This window comes from Pseudoliparis swirei, chromosome 1 (assembly GCF_029220125.1).
Source record: "Pseudoliparis swirei isolate HS2019 ecotype Mariana Trench chromosome 1, NWPU_hadal_v1, whole genome shotgun sequence".
Lineage (NCBI taxonomy): Eukaryota > Metazoa > Chordata > Actinopteri > Perciformes > Liparidae > Pseudoliparis > Pseudoliparis swirei.
In genome coordinates, this window is record NC_079388.1 from 14,578,994 (window position 1) to 14,597,229 (window position 18,236).

General features: G+C 40.9%; 1 protein-coding gene and 1 pseudogene across 1 annotated transcript; both read left to right on the plus strand.

The window, feature by feature from the left end:
• On the plus strand, positions 1-6,991 carry LOC130193878 (sodium-dependent neutral amino acid transporter B(0)AT1-like; annotated as a pseudogene).
• A 4,132-nt stretch (positions 6,992-11,123) lies between these two features.
• On the plus strand, positions 11,124-17,370 carry LOC130194084 (sodium-dependent neutral amino acid transporter B(0)AT1-like). Its single transcript, XM_056414971.1, has 12 exons — positions 11,124-11,322; positions 12,910-13,050; positions 14,145-14,282; positions 14,395-14,576; positions 14,694-14,804; positions 15,239-15,351; positions 15,435-15,563; positions 15,653-15,809; positions 15,920-16,124; positions 16,213-16,372; positions 16,903-17,065; positions 17,161-17,370. Exons 1-12 carry the CDS (start codon positions 11,124-11,126, stop codon positions 17,368-17,370), a joined length of 1,908 nt encoding a protein of 635 aa, XP_056270946.1.
• The last annotated feature ends 866 nt before the right edge of the window (positions 17,371-18,236 follow it).

Genomic DNA, 18,236 nt, shown 5'->3' on the forward strand with positions numbered 1-18,236 from the left:
ATGAGACTCGTTGTTTCAAACTCTGAGCTCGAAGACAGGATCCTCTCTCACGAGGACCTGGAGTTGATGGAGAAGGTTGAGAGTGAGGACAGGCCCAAATGGGACAACAAAACCCAGTATCTGCTCACCTGTATGGGCTTCTGTATTGGACTTGGCAACGTCTGGAGGTTCCCGTACCTGTGTCAAAGCCATGGAGGAGGTAGGATCTTCATATCTGTTGCTAAAATTGAAAAAGAACGCACATAAACTGAAAACTGAAAAGTGTTTAAATGTGTTCATGTTTGCCTTTAAACAACAACACTAGTTGAAGAAATGAAAAAAAGAAAAATGAAATGTGACAATTCTGATAGGATACTTGATTGGGTTGAATTGGCCCTAAAATGTCAATGTAATGCAATAAGTTGTGTTTGCAACACTCATGTTGCCATGACACCACCCGTGTTAATAATTCATGAAAACGTCTGGTCTGGTGTATTTATTTTTTGTTACAGGCACATAATCCTAGTTTGTGTTGAAAGTATACAAGCATACATATCGAGGAAACACACTCCATAAGTCAAAGTGACACAATAAAACCATGATGCATCATGACAATTTAATATCATCACTCAAAGTGATTTAGGTTAAATATTAACTTACAAAGGTGAATAAATGCCGTATAAAGCTATAAAGTCCATTTTACAGCAAATAACCACTGATGCGTTAACACGTTACTCAGTGATCTTTTAGCTTGCAAGTTTTAAAACACTAATGTGACTAAATGTGAAAGAAGTGTTTTGGCCAATTCCTAAACTTTCCCCCTGCGTCATGTAAACATAAACAAGTGTTTGTGCTGAGGAGCACAGAGGACAGGACACTATATGAATAATATTGTATTTTAACGACAAAAACATAACATTTCATGAAACTAAATCTGTGTTACACCTGATGTAGACTAATTGAAGCAGGATGAGTCTACAACACTCTGGTAGCTCTGTGATTGTTAAAAAAATATATACAAAATTAGCATCCATTCAAAATGTCTTTAAAAATAGGTATTTTATAAATTAGTAAATTCATAAGTGTAAGTTTATGAACTGACAATTTTATATTGAATAACTTCATTTATTAAATCGGACACTGATAGCCTAGCGCAGTGTATTAAATCTTTTTTTAACCAATAATGTATCGTGCTGGTTAGGGGTACTTTACCGCTTAGTATGTTCGCATGACTTGGTCATAATACTATTAACATTTTAAACTAATCATGGCACGAGATAAAAAGTTATGGGATTATTAGAGTGATTCCAATTCATCCTGTTAAGAACATGAATGTCGGTGCCAAATGAAATGCCATGACAATAGTGGAGACACCAGGAAATCAGTAAGCTACATACTCTAAGGAACATGAATGTCAACCAATACAGCTGTTAGGGCAAAGTGGTGGTGGCCCGACAGACAGACAGACAACATTATATCAAGTAAACATTTTGATTTATTGATTTTATTGATTTTGTATAAAACCACTATTCTAGTTGTATAAAAGCCAACATTTGGAGCATGCAAACAGAACTCTGACAGTAGTTGAGATAAAATAGGCTAAATATGACAAAATAGCAAACTTACAAATGTTATTGTAGCCGACATTGACCCAGCAGAGGAAAAATACCCATCGTTATCTTGCACTTGCCCTGAATGAACCCTGAAGGAAATGCAGAGATAAGTTCAATCCTTTCAGGGGTGGACATCCGATTTCCCAACACTCTTTCCGTCACTTATGTCAAGGTAAAGCACGAGCTGCCCTTCAGGCGACTCTATAATCTTAAGTGATTCACATTTAGCTTACATATTGAGAGCTTCAGTACAAGTACGTAAACAATCTGGAGTCTAATGTATCATCACCCAGGCTGGAATATGGCAAAATGGTCAAACTCTTCCACAAGAATAAAAAATGCAAATTTGCATAGATCGCAATCTGATGTGTGATTCAGCTTTTTTCATATCAGCCGTTTTAAATCTCTTTTATGTGAATCTTGATAGCAGAGTGAACTTTCAGCCTTGACCTGGCACCACCCGCATTGTAATGCAGACATATAAAATGCCAATTGTATAAGGTGTATCTATATGTTCACACACATTTCTTCTATGTCTCCAGTTATCTGATCTCAGATTGGTGTGTCCCCAGGGGCTTTTATGATCCCTTTTCTTATCCTGCTTGTCTTGGAGGGGGTCCCACTGCTGTACCTGGAGTTTGCCATCGGCCAGCGCCTCAGAATGGGCAGCGTGGGGGTTTGGTCTTCGATTCACCCCTACCTGACTGGAGTTGGTGAGTGCATGCATAAGGAAGACTTGCTCTAGATCAGTTTTCTTTGTTTGGACACACTTGTCACATCCTCATGTACATGGACGTCCATTAATACTGACAATATTACAAAGCATGCAGGAATCACGAGAAATGTCTGTGGTGCGAAAGGGAGCACTCTTGATTTTCTCCCTCCATTCCAGGTATTGCGTCGATGACAGTCTCGTTCTTCGTGGGCATGTACTACAACACCATCCTCGCCTGGGTGATGTGGTACTTCTTTAACTCTTTCCAGAGCCCACTGCCATGGAGCCAGTGTCCACTCAACGATAATCTCACCGGCATGTCACAATTTAAAATGAAAAATATCAGCCGAATTAGTTTTTACGCTCCATTCATACTATATCTAACGACTATGATTTCCCCCTTCCTGTAGATCTAGTGTCCGAATGCAAACGCAGCTCTCCAGTGGACTACTTCTGGTACAGAGAGACATTAAACACCTCAACGTCTATAGAGGAGTCTGGAGGTCTGCAGTGGTGGATGGTGCTGTGTTTGGCTGCTGCCTGGAGTGTGCTCTATATATGCTGCATTAGAGGGATTGAGACCACAGGCAAGGTAGGGCATCGATGGCATTGATGTTGCATTATGTAGCGTGGATTTGTCGTTCCATGTACTGTATGTATGCAGAAATGTCTTATATGCTAAGTGAGGAATAAAGCCTGGGCTCTTGCCAGACGTTCTGGTAATCCCAGTCACTGCCTTGCTTTTAGGCACTTAAGAAACAAAACCACATCTGCAATTTTTAAATTTATTGCCAATATATAACAAAATCCAGCCAAATTATGTTAGGAAAGGGATTCTCTAAACTTAAAATTTCTTACGGAAGCCATCCAAAGACGATATATTTATATTTTAAAAAGGAACAATTTGCACTTTTCCCGATATCTCTTTCTTTTCTCTTCTCTCAGGCTGTGTACATCACCTCCACACTGCCGTACGTGGTCCTCACCATCTTCCTCATTAGAGGACTGACTATGAAAGGATCCGTAGAGGGAATCAAGTTCCTCTTCACACCAGATGTTAGTCATTTAATTACTTTTTCCTATCAGTTAGAATGCAAGATAGTTCAATTCAATTCAGTTTATTTTGTGTAGCCCAAAATCAGAAATTTGCCCCAGAGGGCTTTACAATCTGTACGCATACGACATCCCTGTCCCAGCACCTCACAATGGATCAGGAAAAACTCCCCCCCCCCCCAAAAAAAGGGAAGAAACCTTGAGGAGATTATCATGTGTACAGATGAACAGTGTTATGAATATGACAGAATGTATGAATAATTAAGAAGAGGAGCTCAGTGTATCCTAACATATGATATAGAAAATCACACAACTGATTTGCAAACACTTTCTCTTAGAGAGTAAGGGAAGGATCTTAGAGAGAATGGGAAGGTTAGAGATCGGTCTGTAGTTAGCCAACACCTCTGGATCAAGAGTGGGATTCTTCAGGAGAGGTTTGAGCTACTTTGAAGGAACGTGGTACATGGCCTGTAAGCAAAGACACATTGATAATATTCATCGGAGAGGTGCCAGTTACAGGCAAAACGTCTTTAAGCAGCCTCGTAGGGATGGGGTCCAAGAGACAGGTCGATGGTTTAGAAGTAGAGACCGTTGGAGACAATTCGTCAAGGTTAATGGAAGGAAAGCTATCCAAATATACACCAGGTCATACAGACGTTTCCAAGGCCACTCCACTTCAGGACAGATTGGCACTGGTTGAGGGCAAGAGATCATCGATCTTGCCTTTATAGTTAGCATCTTTTCATTGAAGAAGTTCATGAAGATATTATTGATTTCTAGCTCAATGAGTTGGTGAACCCATCAACGTGGTTAGATGCAGGAGCCCAAGTGTTCTACTCCTTCTCCCTGGGCGTTGGAGGTCTCATCTCATTCTCCAGCTACAACCCTGTTCAGTAAGTACATGTTAAGTCCAAAAGGTATTTAATATTATCAGCTGAAATTAACAAAATAAAGGGCCATATTACATACTCTAATTTAAGGCATATTATCAAAAATATAATAACATGTTTTACATTGCCAAAATGTGAAACTGTTTTACTTTTCTTCCAGCAACAATTGTGAGCAAGATGCTATTATCATCGCCATTATTAACGGCTTTACTTCTATCTTTGCTGCCACCGTCATCTACACGATCATTGGCTTCCGGGCAACAAAGCAGTTTGATGACTGCATTCATGAGTATGTGCATGGAACATTGCGTCAGCGTATTCAAGTTAATCGAGGCAAAAGGTTTTTTGTTAAGTTGATGTTCATGTTCCTAAATTTCCGCTTTTAGAAACATCTTAATGCTGCTGAATGCATTTGATCTGGTTGAGGGAACCGTCACCGAGATAAACTATGACGAAATGTTGTAAAAGCTGAACAGCACAATCTCAGGGCCAGAGATCATTCAGGGGCTGGACCTTAGCACCTGCAACCTCAGGACCTTTCTCAGTGATGTATGATGTATTTTTGGAGGCATCATGTTTAAATGTCAGTCATTGTTGAGACTGATTGTGCTTTTGTTTTCCAGGGAGTGGAGGGAACGGGTCTGGCGTTTATTGTGTTCACAGAGGCCATCACCAAGATGCCTCTTTCTCCTCTCTGGTCCGTCCTCTTTTTCATCATGCTCTTCTGTCTTGGGCTTTCCACCATGTTTGGATCGATAGAGGGAGTTGTGGTTGCCATACAGGACTTCAAGATCTTTCCTAAGTGGCCCAAAGAGGTGATCACAGGTACATGTGCTTATGGGCCCTTGTGTTTTACCTTGCATGTGGTTACGTCGCAAGAATGTTAGGAGGATATGTGGCTTGAGAATAATGGGTCAAATATTTACTTTGGTGATTTTGGAGCGAAATAATTGACTTTCAGTGGAGTCTCAGCTCTGAACTATTTGCTTCAATGCGTTTTTGTCCAGCAAGGCTGTGACCGGATCAATAAGAATCCTGTGTGGAGCTACTGGCCGCTTCAGGTGTGGCTTAGGTGTGTGCGAGACGGCACATATGAGTTTTTTGTAGATACTGCAACAGCATCAATTGTATCGGAACTGGAGAGTATGATTGGCAGAAACAGTTTCTCACGACTGCTTATCAGATGGTTCTGTGTAACAAACCATCTGGCAGGTCAGGTTACCATGTATGCTGAGACAACATACATTTCAATCAGGAGAGACAAGTGAATGATTAATAGTGAATAGAATGATTATAATGCCGGATGACGGATCCATGAGTTGCACTGAATTTATTTGCCGCTTGAACTCAACGGGGAGATTTGAGATCGGGCTCTGTTTGCCCTGAGCGGCAGCAATAAATGAATGGCCTCGAGGGGTGCAGACACTGGTGGTGGCGGCTGCAGGTTCTGCTGGAGTTGGCCGGGGATGCGATGAGTTGCTGAATCTGAGAAGGCGGAGGATGGTGCTGGGGAGGCGGAGGGTAGCATGGAAACAGCAGCAGGCGCTAGAGGCAGGGATACAGCACATTTAGAGGGGATGGCAATAGCTGATAGGCTAACGCAGAGGACATGACTCTGCGCTATTGGCTGGGGCGCCCAGCTGTTGATCAGCTGATAGAGTTGTGACTCCTCTGACAGTGACAGCCGTTATAGGATATGTGCTGCTGGTGAGGGAGCAGTACGGGTGAGAGGCCTACGAGTCTGCCGTGAGGGGATGGTCTTCTTGTCTGAACTTACGCTAGAGCTACATTTCTACAGCAGACTAAGGGTTAAGAACATTGTCAATAATACATTATTTTGTTTGCGATTGCAGGAATCGTGTGCCTCTCATCCTTCTTGATCGCGCTCATCTTTACTCTGGGGTCTAGTAATTACTGGTTAGCACTCTTCGACAGCTATGCAGGCTCCATCCCTCTGCTCATTATCGTCTTCTGTGAGATGGTTGCTGTAGCCTACGTGTATGGAATAGAAAGGTACGTTTTTAAGACAATCACAAATTATTAAAAAGCCTATTTTGCCATAGAGAATCAGTGGAATGTTATTACTGTGTTTATGTATGTGCCATATTGATCCTGAGTTTGATTTACCTCCTTCGACAGGTTTAACGAAGATATTAAGTTCATGATTGGACACAAACCCAACATCTTCTGGCAGGTCATGTGGAGAGTCGGCAGCCCTTTGATTGTATTGGTCATCTTTGTGTTTTTCTTCATCACCGAAGTCAGTGCCACACTGACATACATCACTTGGAATCCAAGCTTGGTATGTTTTACAACAGCTGTAAGCAACATTCCTCATATTATCATTAAAAAAAAAGCATTATTTTTAAATCTTTGTTGTGTGACAGGAAAACTTTCCGGTTTTGGGGATATTACCCTAATCCCAGCTGGGTATATGCTATCATCATCCTTTTGGCTGGACTTCCTAGTCTTACGATCCCTGGATTTGCTTTGTATAAAATATTTAAAAAATGCTGCTGCAAGAAAACTATTAATAAACCTGAGGTCAACACTGTATCTGCCAATGTCAACATATATGGAAATCAATAGATTTAACAGGATATTACACTGTAGATTGACATATTTGACAATTGGTTTGTAATACTGTATTATTTATTCCTTGGTGGAGTCTGCTTAACTTTGGTAAAATATGGTTTGTTAAAGTGATTACATTTTTAGATTAACATACTGTGCTGTGCGTGTGCTGGGGAATTTCATTTAGTTGACAATTGTGATACAGTATAGAATCATTGAAGTTCATGAGATTATTTAAATTGTATATTTTGAGAAAAGCTGAATAAATATATTTAAATATTCAACACTAGCCGTGACTGTATTTCATCATAACAATCATGAAATCAACAAAATCATGAACTCAACAAAAATTAATCATGAAAATATCTTGAGTTTGCATGCCCTGTGTCTGCATGGTTTTCTCCAGGTGCTCGGGTCTCCTCAAACAATCCATATATTGCAGGTCAGCAAAATTGCCAACTTTTAATTGCCCGTATGTGTGAGTGTGACCGTGAATGTGTCAGTCCTGTAATTTACGGGTAACCATTCCAGGATGCTCCCTGCTTTTATGAATATTTTTTAAATAACTTGTGGCTTTTATAGATTATCATTCAGTGTACACCACTTTGTAAACACCAACATTATCTTTCTTTGGTTAATAATTGCATTAGAACGGAACATTGGAACAGCGATAAGGTGTATGCGCTCCTGCCAGTTACACAGCTGGACAAACGTTACGATACAAAAAACAGAAAAATTCCTCCCTCGACTCTGTAACATATTTAGAACTATTGAAATGGTTCAGAATTTTAAATTCATAGAGAATGTGGATTACAAGTTTGTGTTCAGACTGATATAATCCCTATACAATAAAATAATTAGACTACTCAAGGATTTTAAAATGCAAAGCCTGATTAAGATAAGCAGAGATGGGTTGCCTCTGACTCTTGTGTTTCATTCTCTGTCTTTCGAATTGACAGACTTTTTGCAATGTGTGTTTGATATGCGTGTTAACCATCATTAAAAAAACTGTGGTTTTAAGAGGGGTCATATAGTGAAAGAAGAGCCAATAACAATGGCAAACTCATTTTTCAGGGAAAAGTTGTCAGGATCCCTGTCTGACCCATTGTTTGTTTACCTCTGTTCCCCAAGTATCCTTTCCTCATGTGTCTATCATCCCCCTGTTTGTTTTGTTTGTGCCATGTCTGTGTTGTTGATCCTACCCACAGACGCTGCCCATGGCCACACCCCCGAGCGATTCACAGCTGCAGCTTGTAGGAATCACCAGCTGTACTTCAACCTGGTCCTGCAGGCCTGGGTTGTCAGTCTGTTACATATTCTGCCCCGGTAGTCTCCACTACGGCTCTGTGATTTTCTCCATAGCTATTGTGCATTGGCTAATTCTCTCTCTCCTAGTTTGTAGCGTATCCTTTTTGTTTTGCATGCCTGCCTCCAGTGGCTCGAAGTGCCTCCAGACATCGGAGTCCGGATGGGGAGAGACAGTTCACAGGGGCTTGTTTCTTTACAGACTATCGGAAGCTGTGAAGGACGAACTGGCCAGCTCCAAAAAGCCCGCTTCATTGGAGGAACTGCTAAAACTCCCAATCGGGCTGGATAATCGAATGCGGGAGAGATTACGTGAGCAGAACTACAAGTCCCAAGTCCCTGTGATGTCATCGTCTTCCGGTTTCTGCCTGTGTGTCCCTGAGTCAGCCTATCGGGGCGAGCACACAGGTCCTCTGTCTCCAAGGCTGCGCCCCTCTCCCACCTCAAAGGGAGAGGGACCCACCCAGAGGGGCCCACCCTCAAAGGACTGGTATTGCCTGCTACCCTCTCACTCTTTCTCTGCTCTGGAGGACTCCGGAGCAGAACAAAACTTTATGGATGCTGAGTTGCAACCAGAGCCCAGATTCCTGTGGATACTCTAGAAGGCCTATACTAGTGGTCAATGACCTGGATGGCAGCTTCCTGGCCAGGGTCACCCACAAACTCTGTCTCTTCAGCTTCTTCTGTCCGGGAACCACAGAGAGAGAATTTAGTTTTATGTTTTTCCCTCCCCCCAAAACCCTCTAGTTCTGGGCCACTCATGGCTCACTAGGCTTAACCCTGAGATTGACTGGGCGGCGGGTATGATTATTTCTTGGAGCTCCTATGGTCATGCTAGCTGCCTAAAATCTGCGCTACCCCCTTGGGAACACCCACAAGTTAACCTCGTGCCTCCGCCCAATCTCACCTCCATTCCCACCACCTACCACGACATCGGGGAGATGTTTAGCAAAACCTGTCGAGACCAAAGAAGGTCTCCATGGAGGAGTACATCTCACAGTTCTTGAAAGTGGGAATCAATCGCCCATCCTCGTCACCACTCTGAGCCGGATTCTTCTTTGTCACGAAGAAGGACAAGAGTCTCCTCCCCGGCGTTGACTATCGTGGTCTGAACAGTATCACAACCCAGAACAAATACCTCCTGTTGCTTATCAACTCAGCATTTGAACCTTTGGCTGGAGTCACAATCTTCACACAACTTGACCTCCGCAACGCCTACCATCTGATGCGGATCCGGGCGGGGGACGAGTGGAAGACAGGGTTCAACACCCCCCTCGGACACTTTGAGTATCTCGTCATGCCATTTGGACTTACTAAAACCCCTGCTGTGTTCCAGGCATTGGAAAATGCCGTTTTCTTGAATCGTTTTGTTTATTTAGATGACATTTTGATCTATTCCGCAGACCTTCTGGAGCACCAACGTCATGTCCGGATGGTCCTCCAGCGTCGACTGGAGAACAAACTTTTTGCGAAGGCAGAGAAATGTGAGTTCCACGTAACCTCTGTTCGGATCTGGGATTCATCATCGAGACGGGTCAGGTGAAGGCTGATCCGGAGAAGGTCAAGGCAGGTCAACGGAGTGGCCGACCCCCTCTTCTAGGAAAAAACTCCAGCAGTTCTTTGGGTTTGTGAACTTGTATATCATCTATGTACTAGTTAGTATCTACTTTTATATCATCTATGTATGTATATCATCTAATGTAAATATAAAACATACATATATATATGTATATCATCTAATGTAAATATAAAACATACATATCATAAATATTTTATAATAATTTATATAAAATGTTTATATATTAAAATGGACCTAAAAAACCTGGTTAGGGTTAAAGTGAGCCTGTTTGTATCTTTATTGTTTTTTCACCTCCTCCTGTGTCTGTCGTCTAATTGTTTGTGACGTTCTCTTTGCCTAATATGGTTGCTTGAGGAGTTATCATGTGTGTCCTGGTTTTCTAAATTCTTCTGACAAGTGCTTCATGTTGTGGTGGAATAATGTTCCGATGCCTTGTGAGAAATCAAAAGTATTTTAAGCACGGTGGTCTTATCACACTTTATTATATAGTAACAAGTTCACAAATGATCAGAATGTGAGCCAGGTACAAACAAGTGGACAAGTGAGTCAACTAGACAAATAAGTCATCAGACAAATAAGTAATCACCCAAATCAAGTCATGGAAACACCCAGCTGAGTGGAGCAAAATCTGAACCCTCCGAATGAGAAGTCTCAGACTTAATGCTGCCTTCTTGGTTGATTCGTCTCCTCTTTATACACCTCGCCGAGATGTACACATTCCAGAGTCCATCTGTTTCCCCTCAAGTCATCGGTTTGTGACCTTTTCGGTTGGTCCCACCCAGGTTATCGGTTTGTGACCTTTTCGGTTGACCCCACCCAGGCGGTTTAGATTACCCCCCCATAGACATTTGGGAGAGACAACTGTTAACACATTTTCTCCGACAACACATGTCCCTTACTCCCACATAACTGTACATGCAGGATCTGTCCCCGTTGATTTAAAAGGCAAGCACGGAAAACAAAATATGGCATTAGCATGACAGCATCCAGCTAGCTAAATCTAGGGTGGGTGGGTGGGGCTAGGCCCCGTGGCCAGGCCCTGTGGCCCTCTACGCCGCCACTAGGACCAGGTGAAGGAAATGAGACTGACTAGGTGGGAGTGACTGGTAAAATAAGTGACAAGGATGTGTGGAGCTGAACTGTGTCATATCTTTATCTAATATATATTTTATCTCAACCTATGAGATAACATTGGTCGAGGTAAATATCCCAGTGCTATGTCCCATGACCTACATTAAGAGGAAAGCATCAAGAGAGAGAGACACGGCCCTCGGAGAATCAGTAACCATTTCCATGGAGGAGGACGCAGCCCCTCGCTCCCAGGGAAGTAGCAAAACTATCAAGTGCTAAAAAAACAAGACTCAACAGCTACATTTTACAATTTCTGAGTCCACTGAAGTTCATTGTGAGCCATCATGAAGCTGAAGCTGCCAAACCCAGGACTAGATGACCGGATCCCTTCTCACAAGGACCTGGAGAGGATGGATAAGGAGGAGGCTGGGGACAGGCCCAAATGGGACAACAAAGCCCAGTATCTGCTCACCTGTCTGGGCGTTTGTGTGGGACTTGGCAACGTCTGGAGGTTCCCTTACCTGTGTCAAAGCCATGGAGGAGGTAGGCTGGGATGAACTTTGCTAAGTGGCCAGAATATGAGCAGTGTGTGTGAATTATTTTTAAAAAGCTCTAAATGTGTATCTACCCATTTTCAGTAACTGGAGAGAGCTGTTCCAAAACAAAGTTTGTCTGCTTTTGATCAAAATGAAACCAACAAAACTTCTATAATTCTAGTAAATTGTAATGCATTAACTGACACATTTGAAGGGAATTCTTCATTAAAACTGAGAGTTTGGATCTATAAACTAAGTGGGTAAAAAATGGTGGGTAACTAGAGAACATTCATTATGTTTAAAGGTGCTGTAATATGTCTGGCTTTTGGTCTCAAATGCTTAGAAATAATTGAAATGCCTTTTTTTTCTTAGACTAAGATCTTAAAAGAGAAAAAAACATTATCTGGATACATGGCTGGACATTGCAATGGATGTTTACAACATTGAGAAGATAACGGCTTCTGTCAACTCCAAACTGGACCAATGTTTGGAACACCCTAACCTGATTGTATTTTCATAAATCAATGAATGTACAATAGAGAATAGATCACTCATTTTACACCTCTTGCTCTATCTGTTTATAACGAAAATGAGCATCTTCTAAAAATATGCACATGCAATGTCAATTGTCTAAAAGACATCTGTAATTGTCTAATTGATGCCTACTATCAATTTAAAAAAAGAATAAATACAATAAATGTTTATTTCTAGAAAATGGTCTACAAATGTAAATTTGCTTGATATCAACTGGACATTTGGAACATTTTTAAACTACTTGTGTTATATACCTTTCCTTTAATATCTCAAACTTTAATGATAACAAGTAAAAGTGTGAATGTGTTAATCGTGGTTTAGATAGTACCTAGTGTACGTTTTATTGTTATTATTATATATATATATATACACTACCGTTAAAAAGTTTGGGGTCACTTAGAAATGTCTTTATTTTTCAAAGCAAAGCACTGTTTTTTCAATAAAGATAACATTAATCAAAAATACACACTATACATTGTTAATGTGGTAAATGACTATTCTAGGTGGAAACGTCTGGTTTCTAATGAAATATCTCCAGAGGTGTATAGAGGCCCATTTCCATCAACTATCACTCCAGTGTTCTAATGGTACATTGTGTTTGCTAATCGCCTTAGAAGACTAATGTCTGATTAGAAAACCCTTGTGCAATTCTGTTAGCACAGCTGAAAACAGTTATGCTGGTGATATAAGCTATACAACTGGCCTTCCTTTGAGCTTGAAGTTTGAAGAACAAAATTAATACTTCAAATATGAATCATTATTTCTAACCTTGTCAATGTCTTGACTATATTTTCTATTCAATTTTCAATTCATTTGATAAATAAAAGTGAGTTTTCATGGAAGACACGAAATTGTCTGGATGATCCCAAACTTTTGAACGGTAGTGTATATATAAATATATATAGCTTTATATAGTACAGAGTGTACTTTTTACAATTTATGGATGTCTTTATCGGAACAGTAAACTGAGTTGAATATTTACTTACCTTCATTAAAGTGCTGATTATATCAATAAACACATTGTTAACTCATTATGACAATGTGACTTTGGTACTTTTAGGTGCGTTTATGATCCCATTTCTCATCCTGCTCGTCTTGGAGGGAATCCCATTGGTGTACCTGGAGTTTGCAATCGGTCAACGTCTGAGAAAGGGCAGTTTGGGAGTGTGGAGTTCGATCAATCCATACTTGACTGGAGTTGGTGGGTGAAAACAAAAAAAGAAGCATGTGTTACACACTGAAAGATGACATTGTCCATTTAGCATTCCAGATGATTTTATTGTGCTCTGTAAACACACCAAGACTGTCTCACATTATTAGCTGCGTCACTGTCTGTGTTATGCTGGTCTAACTTGCTTGTTTCAGACAAGGATTACAATAATTGTGAACAGACAACCTAAAACTATACATCCTCACATACTTATTATATCTGTCACGGGACAGAACATGTTACAATATAATCTTACATGGAACAATGTAATTCTCAGGCCAGGTTACAATGGTGTTAAAATACTAGCGCGCGATTAGCATTCATTAGCTAGCGGCGGTAGCCTTAGTAATTTAGCTGTCTTCTCTTTAGCTACTACACACTTAATAACTATCAAAATATAGCGCTGCAAAGTGAGCAAATAAAACGTTCATATATATGGCGCTTGTGTACTATTCTTTACCTGTAAAAACACCAAGACAATCTCTGCTTCACAAATTGACTATTTTATGCTGGTCTAACTTGCTTGTTTAAGACAAGGATTACAACGCCAGTCATGCCCAAACCGGATACTGTCACCTATGGGCGAGCATGAGTATTGCCATGCAGCTACTTTAGGTGAAAGTAGATAAGTTTTAAGTCAACACAAAGCGTTTAAAATTCTAATAACCAGAAAATAAGGGTGGCGGGGGAAGGATACGAACACAATATAAATATATGTTGACAATAATATTAGCCCTTAAAATGTCCAGGGTGCCACAAATACACATTAGGGTTTGTTGCTCGAGAGCCGACATGTCTGTCTGTACGTCAGTCACATGGTGCCAACATACATTTTTAATCAATTATTAACTTGATTAACATGACATTTGATGGTCCACGGAGGATACATTGTCCTGACTTTGGCGATCCTCTGACTTTTCCTCTCCATCACCAACATGAACATTTTTGGAGTTTTATTAGATGGACTTCCATAACATTTGTCACAGACATCCATGTCTGCTTAACATAAGCATGTTAGTTTTGCAACATTTGTTAAGAAAAAGAAGAAATTACACCACAACACTAATTGTTTCATCATGTTACAGGTATTGCATCCTTGCTTGTCGCATTTTTGGTGGGTATATACTACAACACCATCATGGCCTGGATCATGTGGTATCTCTTCAACTCCTTTCAAAGCCCCCTGCCTTGGAGTCAATGTCCTCTCAATGCTAACAGGACTGGTATGCCCTCATACACAAAGAAGAGATTCAAAGATTTAAAAAATGTTAAACAAATCTGTGGAAACATTTATTTCCAAGTTTGCTCACGTTGATACCAGATTCTTGTTTGCAGGTGTGGTTGAGGAGTGTGCTCGGAGCAGCACTACCGACTACTTCTGGTACAGGGAAACTCTGAACACTTCAGAATCTATTGATGAGTTTGGCAGTCCACAGTGGTGGATTGTGCTCAGCCTGATAGCTGCCTGGACTGTGCTCTTCGTCTGCTGCATCCGGGGCATTGAGACCAGTGGAAAGGTCTGAACGCCACGTTCCATCTGAATAATCTGATGCAAGAAATTCGATGCCTGTTTGAATTTCTTAAAATATCCCGATATGTCTTTTGATCACGTTGTCATTTTTATCCCCTCTCAGGCCGTTTACGTCACTTCCACTCTACCATACGTGGTCCTCACCATCTTCCTCATCAGAGGACTGACTCTGAAAGGATCTATTGATGGAATCAAGTTCCTATTCACACCAGATGTAAGCACTATTTTACACATCAGTCAACATTTCTCAGTATAATGAATATAATACAAAATGAAGAAAAGAAGCATTTGGTTTGATTTTGGCCTGTGTCCTGCTGACATTTTTATACATTCATAATGTTTCTATTTTACTCAAGGTGTGACTTGGACTTGGTTCAAAAGACTAAAAAAAAACACTCAGCTCATGTAATTTAGCAATTGATTTATTGATGTTTTATGATGACACATGACAGTTGTTTTCAAAATCCTTGTTAAGAAACCCGGTTTACAGTATTATCACATATTAATTATTAACAGGGGCCAGAACAGGTGTGTCGGAAGGTTTACTGTCACTTCTGAAGAGCAGAAGTCTTACAACAGGAACTAACTAGCATGGGAATCTCTGCTCATTTTTACTGTTTATATACGTTACTTTTTATTATCTTTTAGATAAATGAGTTAATGAATCCGACAGCTTGGTTGGATGCAGGCGCTCAAGTTTTCTACTCCTGCTCTTTGGCCTTTGGAGGTCTCATCTCTTTCTCGAGCTACAACTCTATTCAGTGAGTAACTCCCTAAAAAGCACAGTTATGCATTAAGCCTTACTTCGAACATTTCTCCTCACATGATCCTAATTGTCTTTTAGCAACAATTGCGAGCAGGATGCTGTTCTCATCACCATCATCAATGGCTGCACCTCAGTGTACTCTGCGACAGTTATCTACTCCATCATCGGCTTCAGGGCCACGCAAAACTTTGACGACTGCACAGCAGAGTGAGTTTTAACTCTGACCAACGAGGCATTTAAAAAACAATAATTATAATTCACTTATCAACTCATCTCACTGTGCTTTTATTTTTAAGCAACATTTTAAAGTTGATGAATACCTTCAACTATCCTGAAAACATCATCACAGAAAACAACTACAATGAGGTTCTGTCGTACCTCAACCAGACAAATCCAGATATTATTCAAGGATTGCAATTACAGACTTGTGACTTGCAGGTTTTCCTCAGTCAGGTGAGTAGATAAAATCCGAGAATTTGAATATTCTAATTTATCTTTTTTATCTCATTGAAATGATTTAACACAGGGTCAATGGTTGGCATATTTGGTGTACACTTCTTCAGGGTGTGGAGGGAACAGGTCTCGCCTTCATCGTGTTCACTGAGGCCATCATCAACATGCCCATTTCTCCTTTGTGGTCCGTTCTCTTTTTCGTCATGCTTTTCTGCCTCGGCCTCTCAACTATGTTCGGGAACATGGAGGCAGTGATGGTTCCTTTGCAGGACCTCAATGTGCTTCCCCGAACTTGGCCAAAAGAAGTTCTCTGTGGTAATTCTTCTGATTAATTAGTGTGGAATGTCAGGATGAGAGTCCATTTGATCTATGAGTGTAATCATTTCTTGTATTGTTTTTTCAGCTCTGACTTGCATAATCTCCCTCGGTTTTGGACTCATCTTTTCCCTGCCCTCTGGAAACTACTGGCTAGCTCTTTTTGACAACTATGCTGGCTCTATCCCTCTTCTGATCATTGGCTTTTGTGAAATGATCGCTGTTGTGTATATCTATGGCATCGATAGGTGGGTCTTTAATGCAGTTTTAACAATAACAGCAGCTTTGTGTAAACATGTTAACACGCTAAGATGTCAAGCTAATGTGATAAACATTATACCTGTTGAACATTATCATGTTTGCATTGCCATTGTGAGCATGTTAGCATGCTGATTATTGACAATGTCTCCATAAACACTGGAGAGCTAAAGAAGTACAGTGTGTCATGTAGCAAGATTATAGTGAGGAATGTGGGAAATGTTTTTTCTTTGGTCAGATTCAATAGTACTGCTGATGAAAGCGGTAAAAACACTACTCATCGGAAAGCTAAATGGTGTAATGTTTCACCCTGTTTCTAGGCTTTATCTTTCAATACAAGTAGAGATTTATTTTCTTAAGGTCCAGTGCAGCTTCAACACGATGAAAACACAAAAAGCCACTCAGGCTGCTTTATTTACTCTATCTAAAAAAAGATCACGGTTGTCTTGCATGGATGCCTTCAAACATGCATACTCTATACAAGCTGACATTATGTCCCACTTTTATTGCTTTCAAACAGGTTTAACGAGGACATTGAGTTTATGATCGGCCACAAGCCCAATATGTTCTGGCAGGTGACCTGGAGGTTTGTCAGTCCACTCTTAATGGTCGTCATCTTGGTTTTCTACTTCATAACTCAAATCAGCAAGAATCTCACCTATTTGGTGTGGGACCAGGAGGCGGTAAGTGTGCTCATCACAATAGCTTCAGTTGAAAGACCATTTTAGATCTCTTGCCATTGGCGTCCATTGTGACATTTCCTTAACTCTGGCCATAGGAGAGCTTCCCAACCCTTGCAATCCGTCCGTATCCTTCCTGGATCTACATCTTCATCTTCATTCTGGCTGGAATTCCAAGTTTAGCCGTCCCAGTGGTTGCCATCTACATTTTCATCCAGAGGAAATGCTGCAAGCAGAAGGATTACAGTGACGGCACACTCGATACGATCTCTGCCAAAATACAAAGGAGTGACGAAATTAAGTTTTAGATAGCTTTTTACTTGTATTTTTAAAACATATACTTTACAACAAAATGGATATGTTTTTGTTATATCGTGATTTGTATGCCTTATGCAATAACAAGATTACACTATAATGACTTCCAGAAAATATTTCCTTTAATCAATGTGATTCTGAAGAAGAGATTCATTGTGATATTAGTTTGCTGCAGTGTCATATTCCCCATTTAAGTGTATGTTGTACATTAAAGGAATAGTTGGACATTTTGGGAACTTTTCTTATTTTCTTTATAAGATCGGGACAAAATCTGCACTGCTCCTCTTGAATCTGAGGTTCAACCAACGGCCGGAGCCTCATTTTCAGCACCCTGATATAAGCCGTCCCGGGTTTCCTTCACCCCCGGTATCCACCACTGGGTTCTTGTGTTGCCACCACAACAGGCACCAATAACCTTCCGACCAAAGCTCCTAGCGGCCACACTAGAGACTTTGAACATGGTCCTTCCACGTCTCAAACCTCCCTCGGGATGGGTGAGAATTGTTTCTAGAGGTGGGAGTTGAAGACCTCCTGGACAGGATCCACCGCCAGACATTCCCAGTCACCCTCACTACAAGTTTGGACTTGCCAGGTCTTTCTAAGCCGGTTCCCCCGCCATCTGATCAGGTGGTGATGAGTTGACGCTTCACCCTAGTGTCCAAGACATATGGCCGTAGATCAGATGATACAATTACAAAGTCGATCATTGATCTCTGGCCTAAGATGTTCTGGTACCAGGTACACTTATGAGCCCCCTTATGTTGAAACATGGTGTTCGTTATGGACAAACCGTGGCTTGCACCGAAGTCCAATATCGAGACACCGCTCGGGTTCAGATCGGGCAAACCGTTCCTCCCAA

What these genes read in the sequence shown, in the direction of transcription:
- LOC130194084 (XM_056414971.1), top strand. Translation starts at nt 11,124, where the DNA reads ATGAAGCTGAAGCTGCCAAACCCAGGACTAGATGACCGGATCCCTTCT. An exon ending in GCATTGAGACCAGTGGAAAG is followed by an intron (nt 14,577 to 14,693) that starts GTCTGAACGCCA and finishes ATCCCCTCTCAG; the next exon opens with GCCGTTTACGTCACTTCCAC. An exon ending in TCGAGCTACAACTCTATTCA is followed by an intron (nt 15,352 to 15,434) that starts GTGAGTAACTCC and finishes ATTGTCTTTTAG; the next exon opens with CAACAATTGCGAGCAGGATG.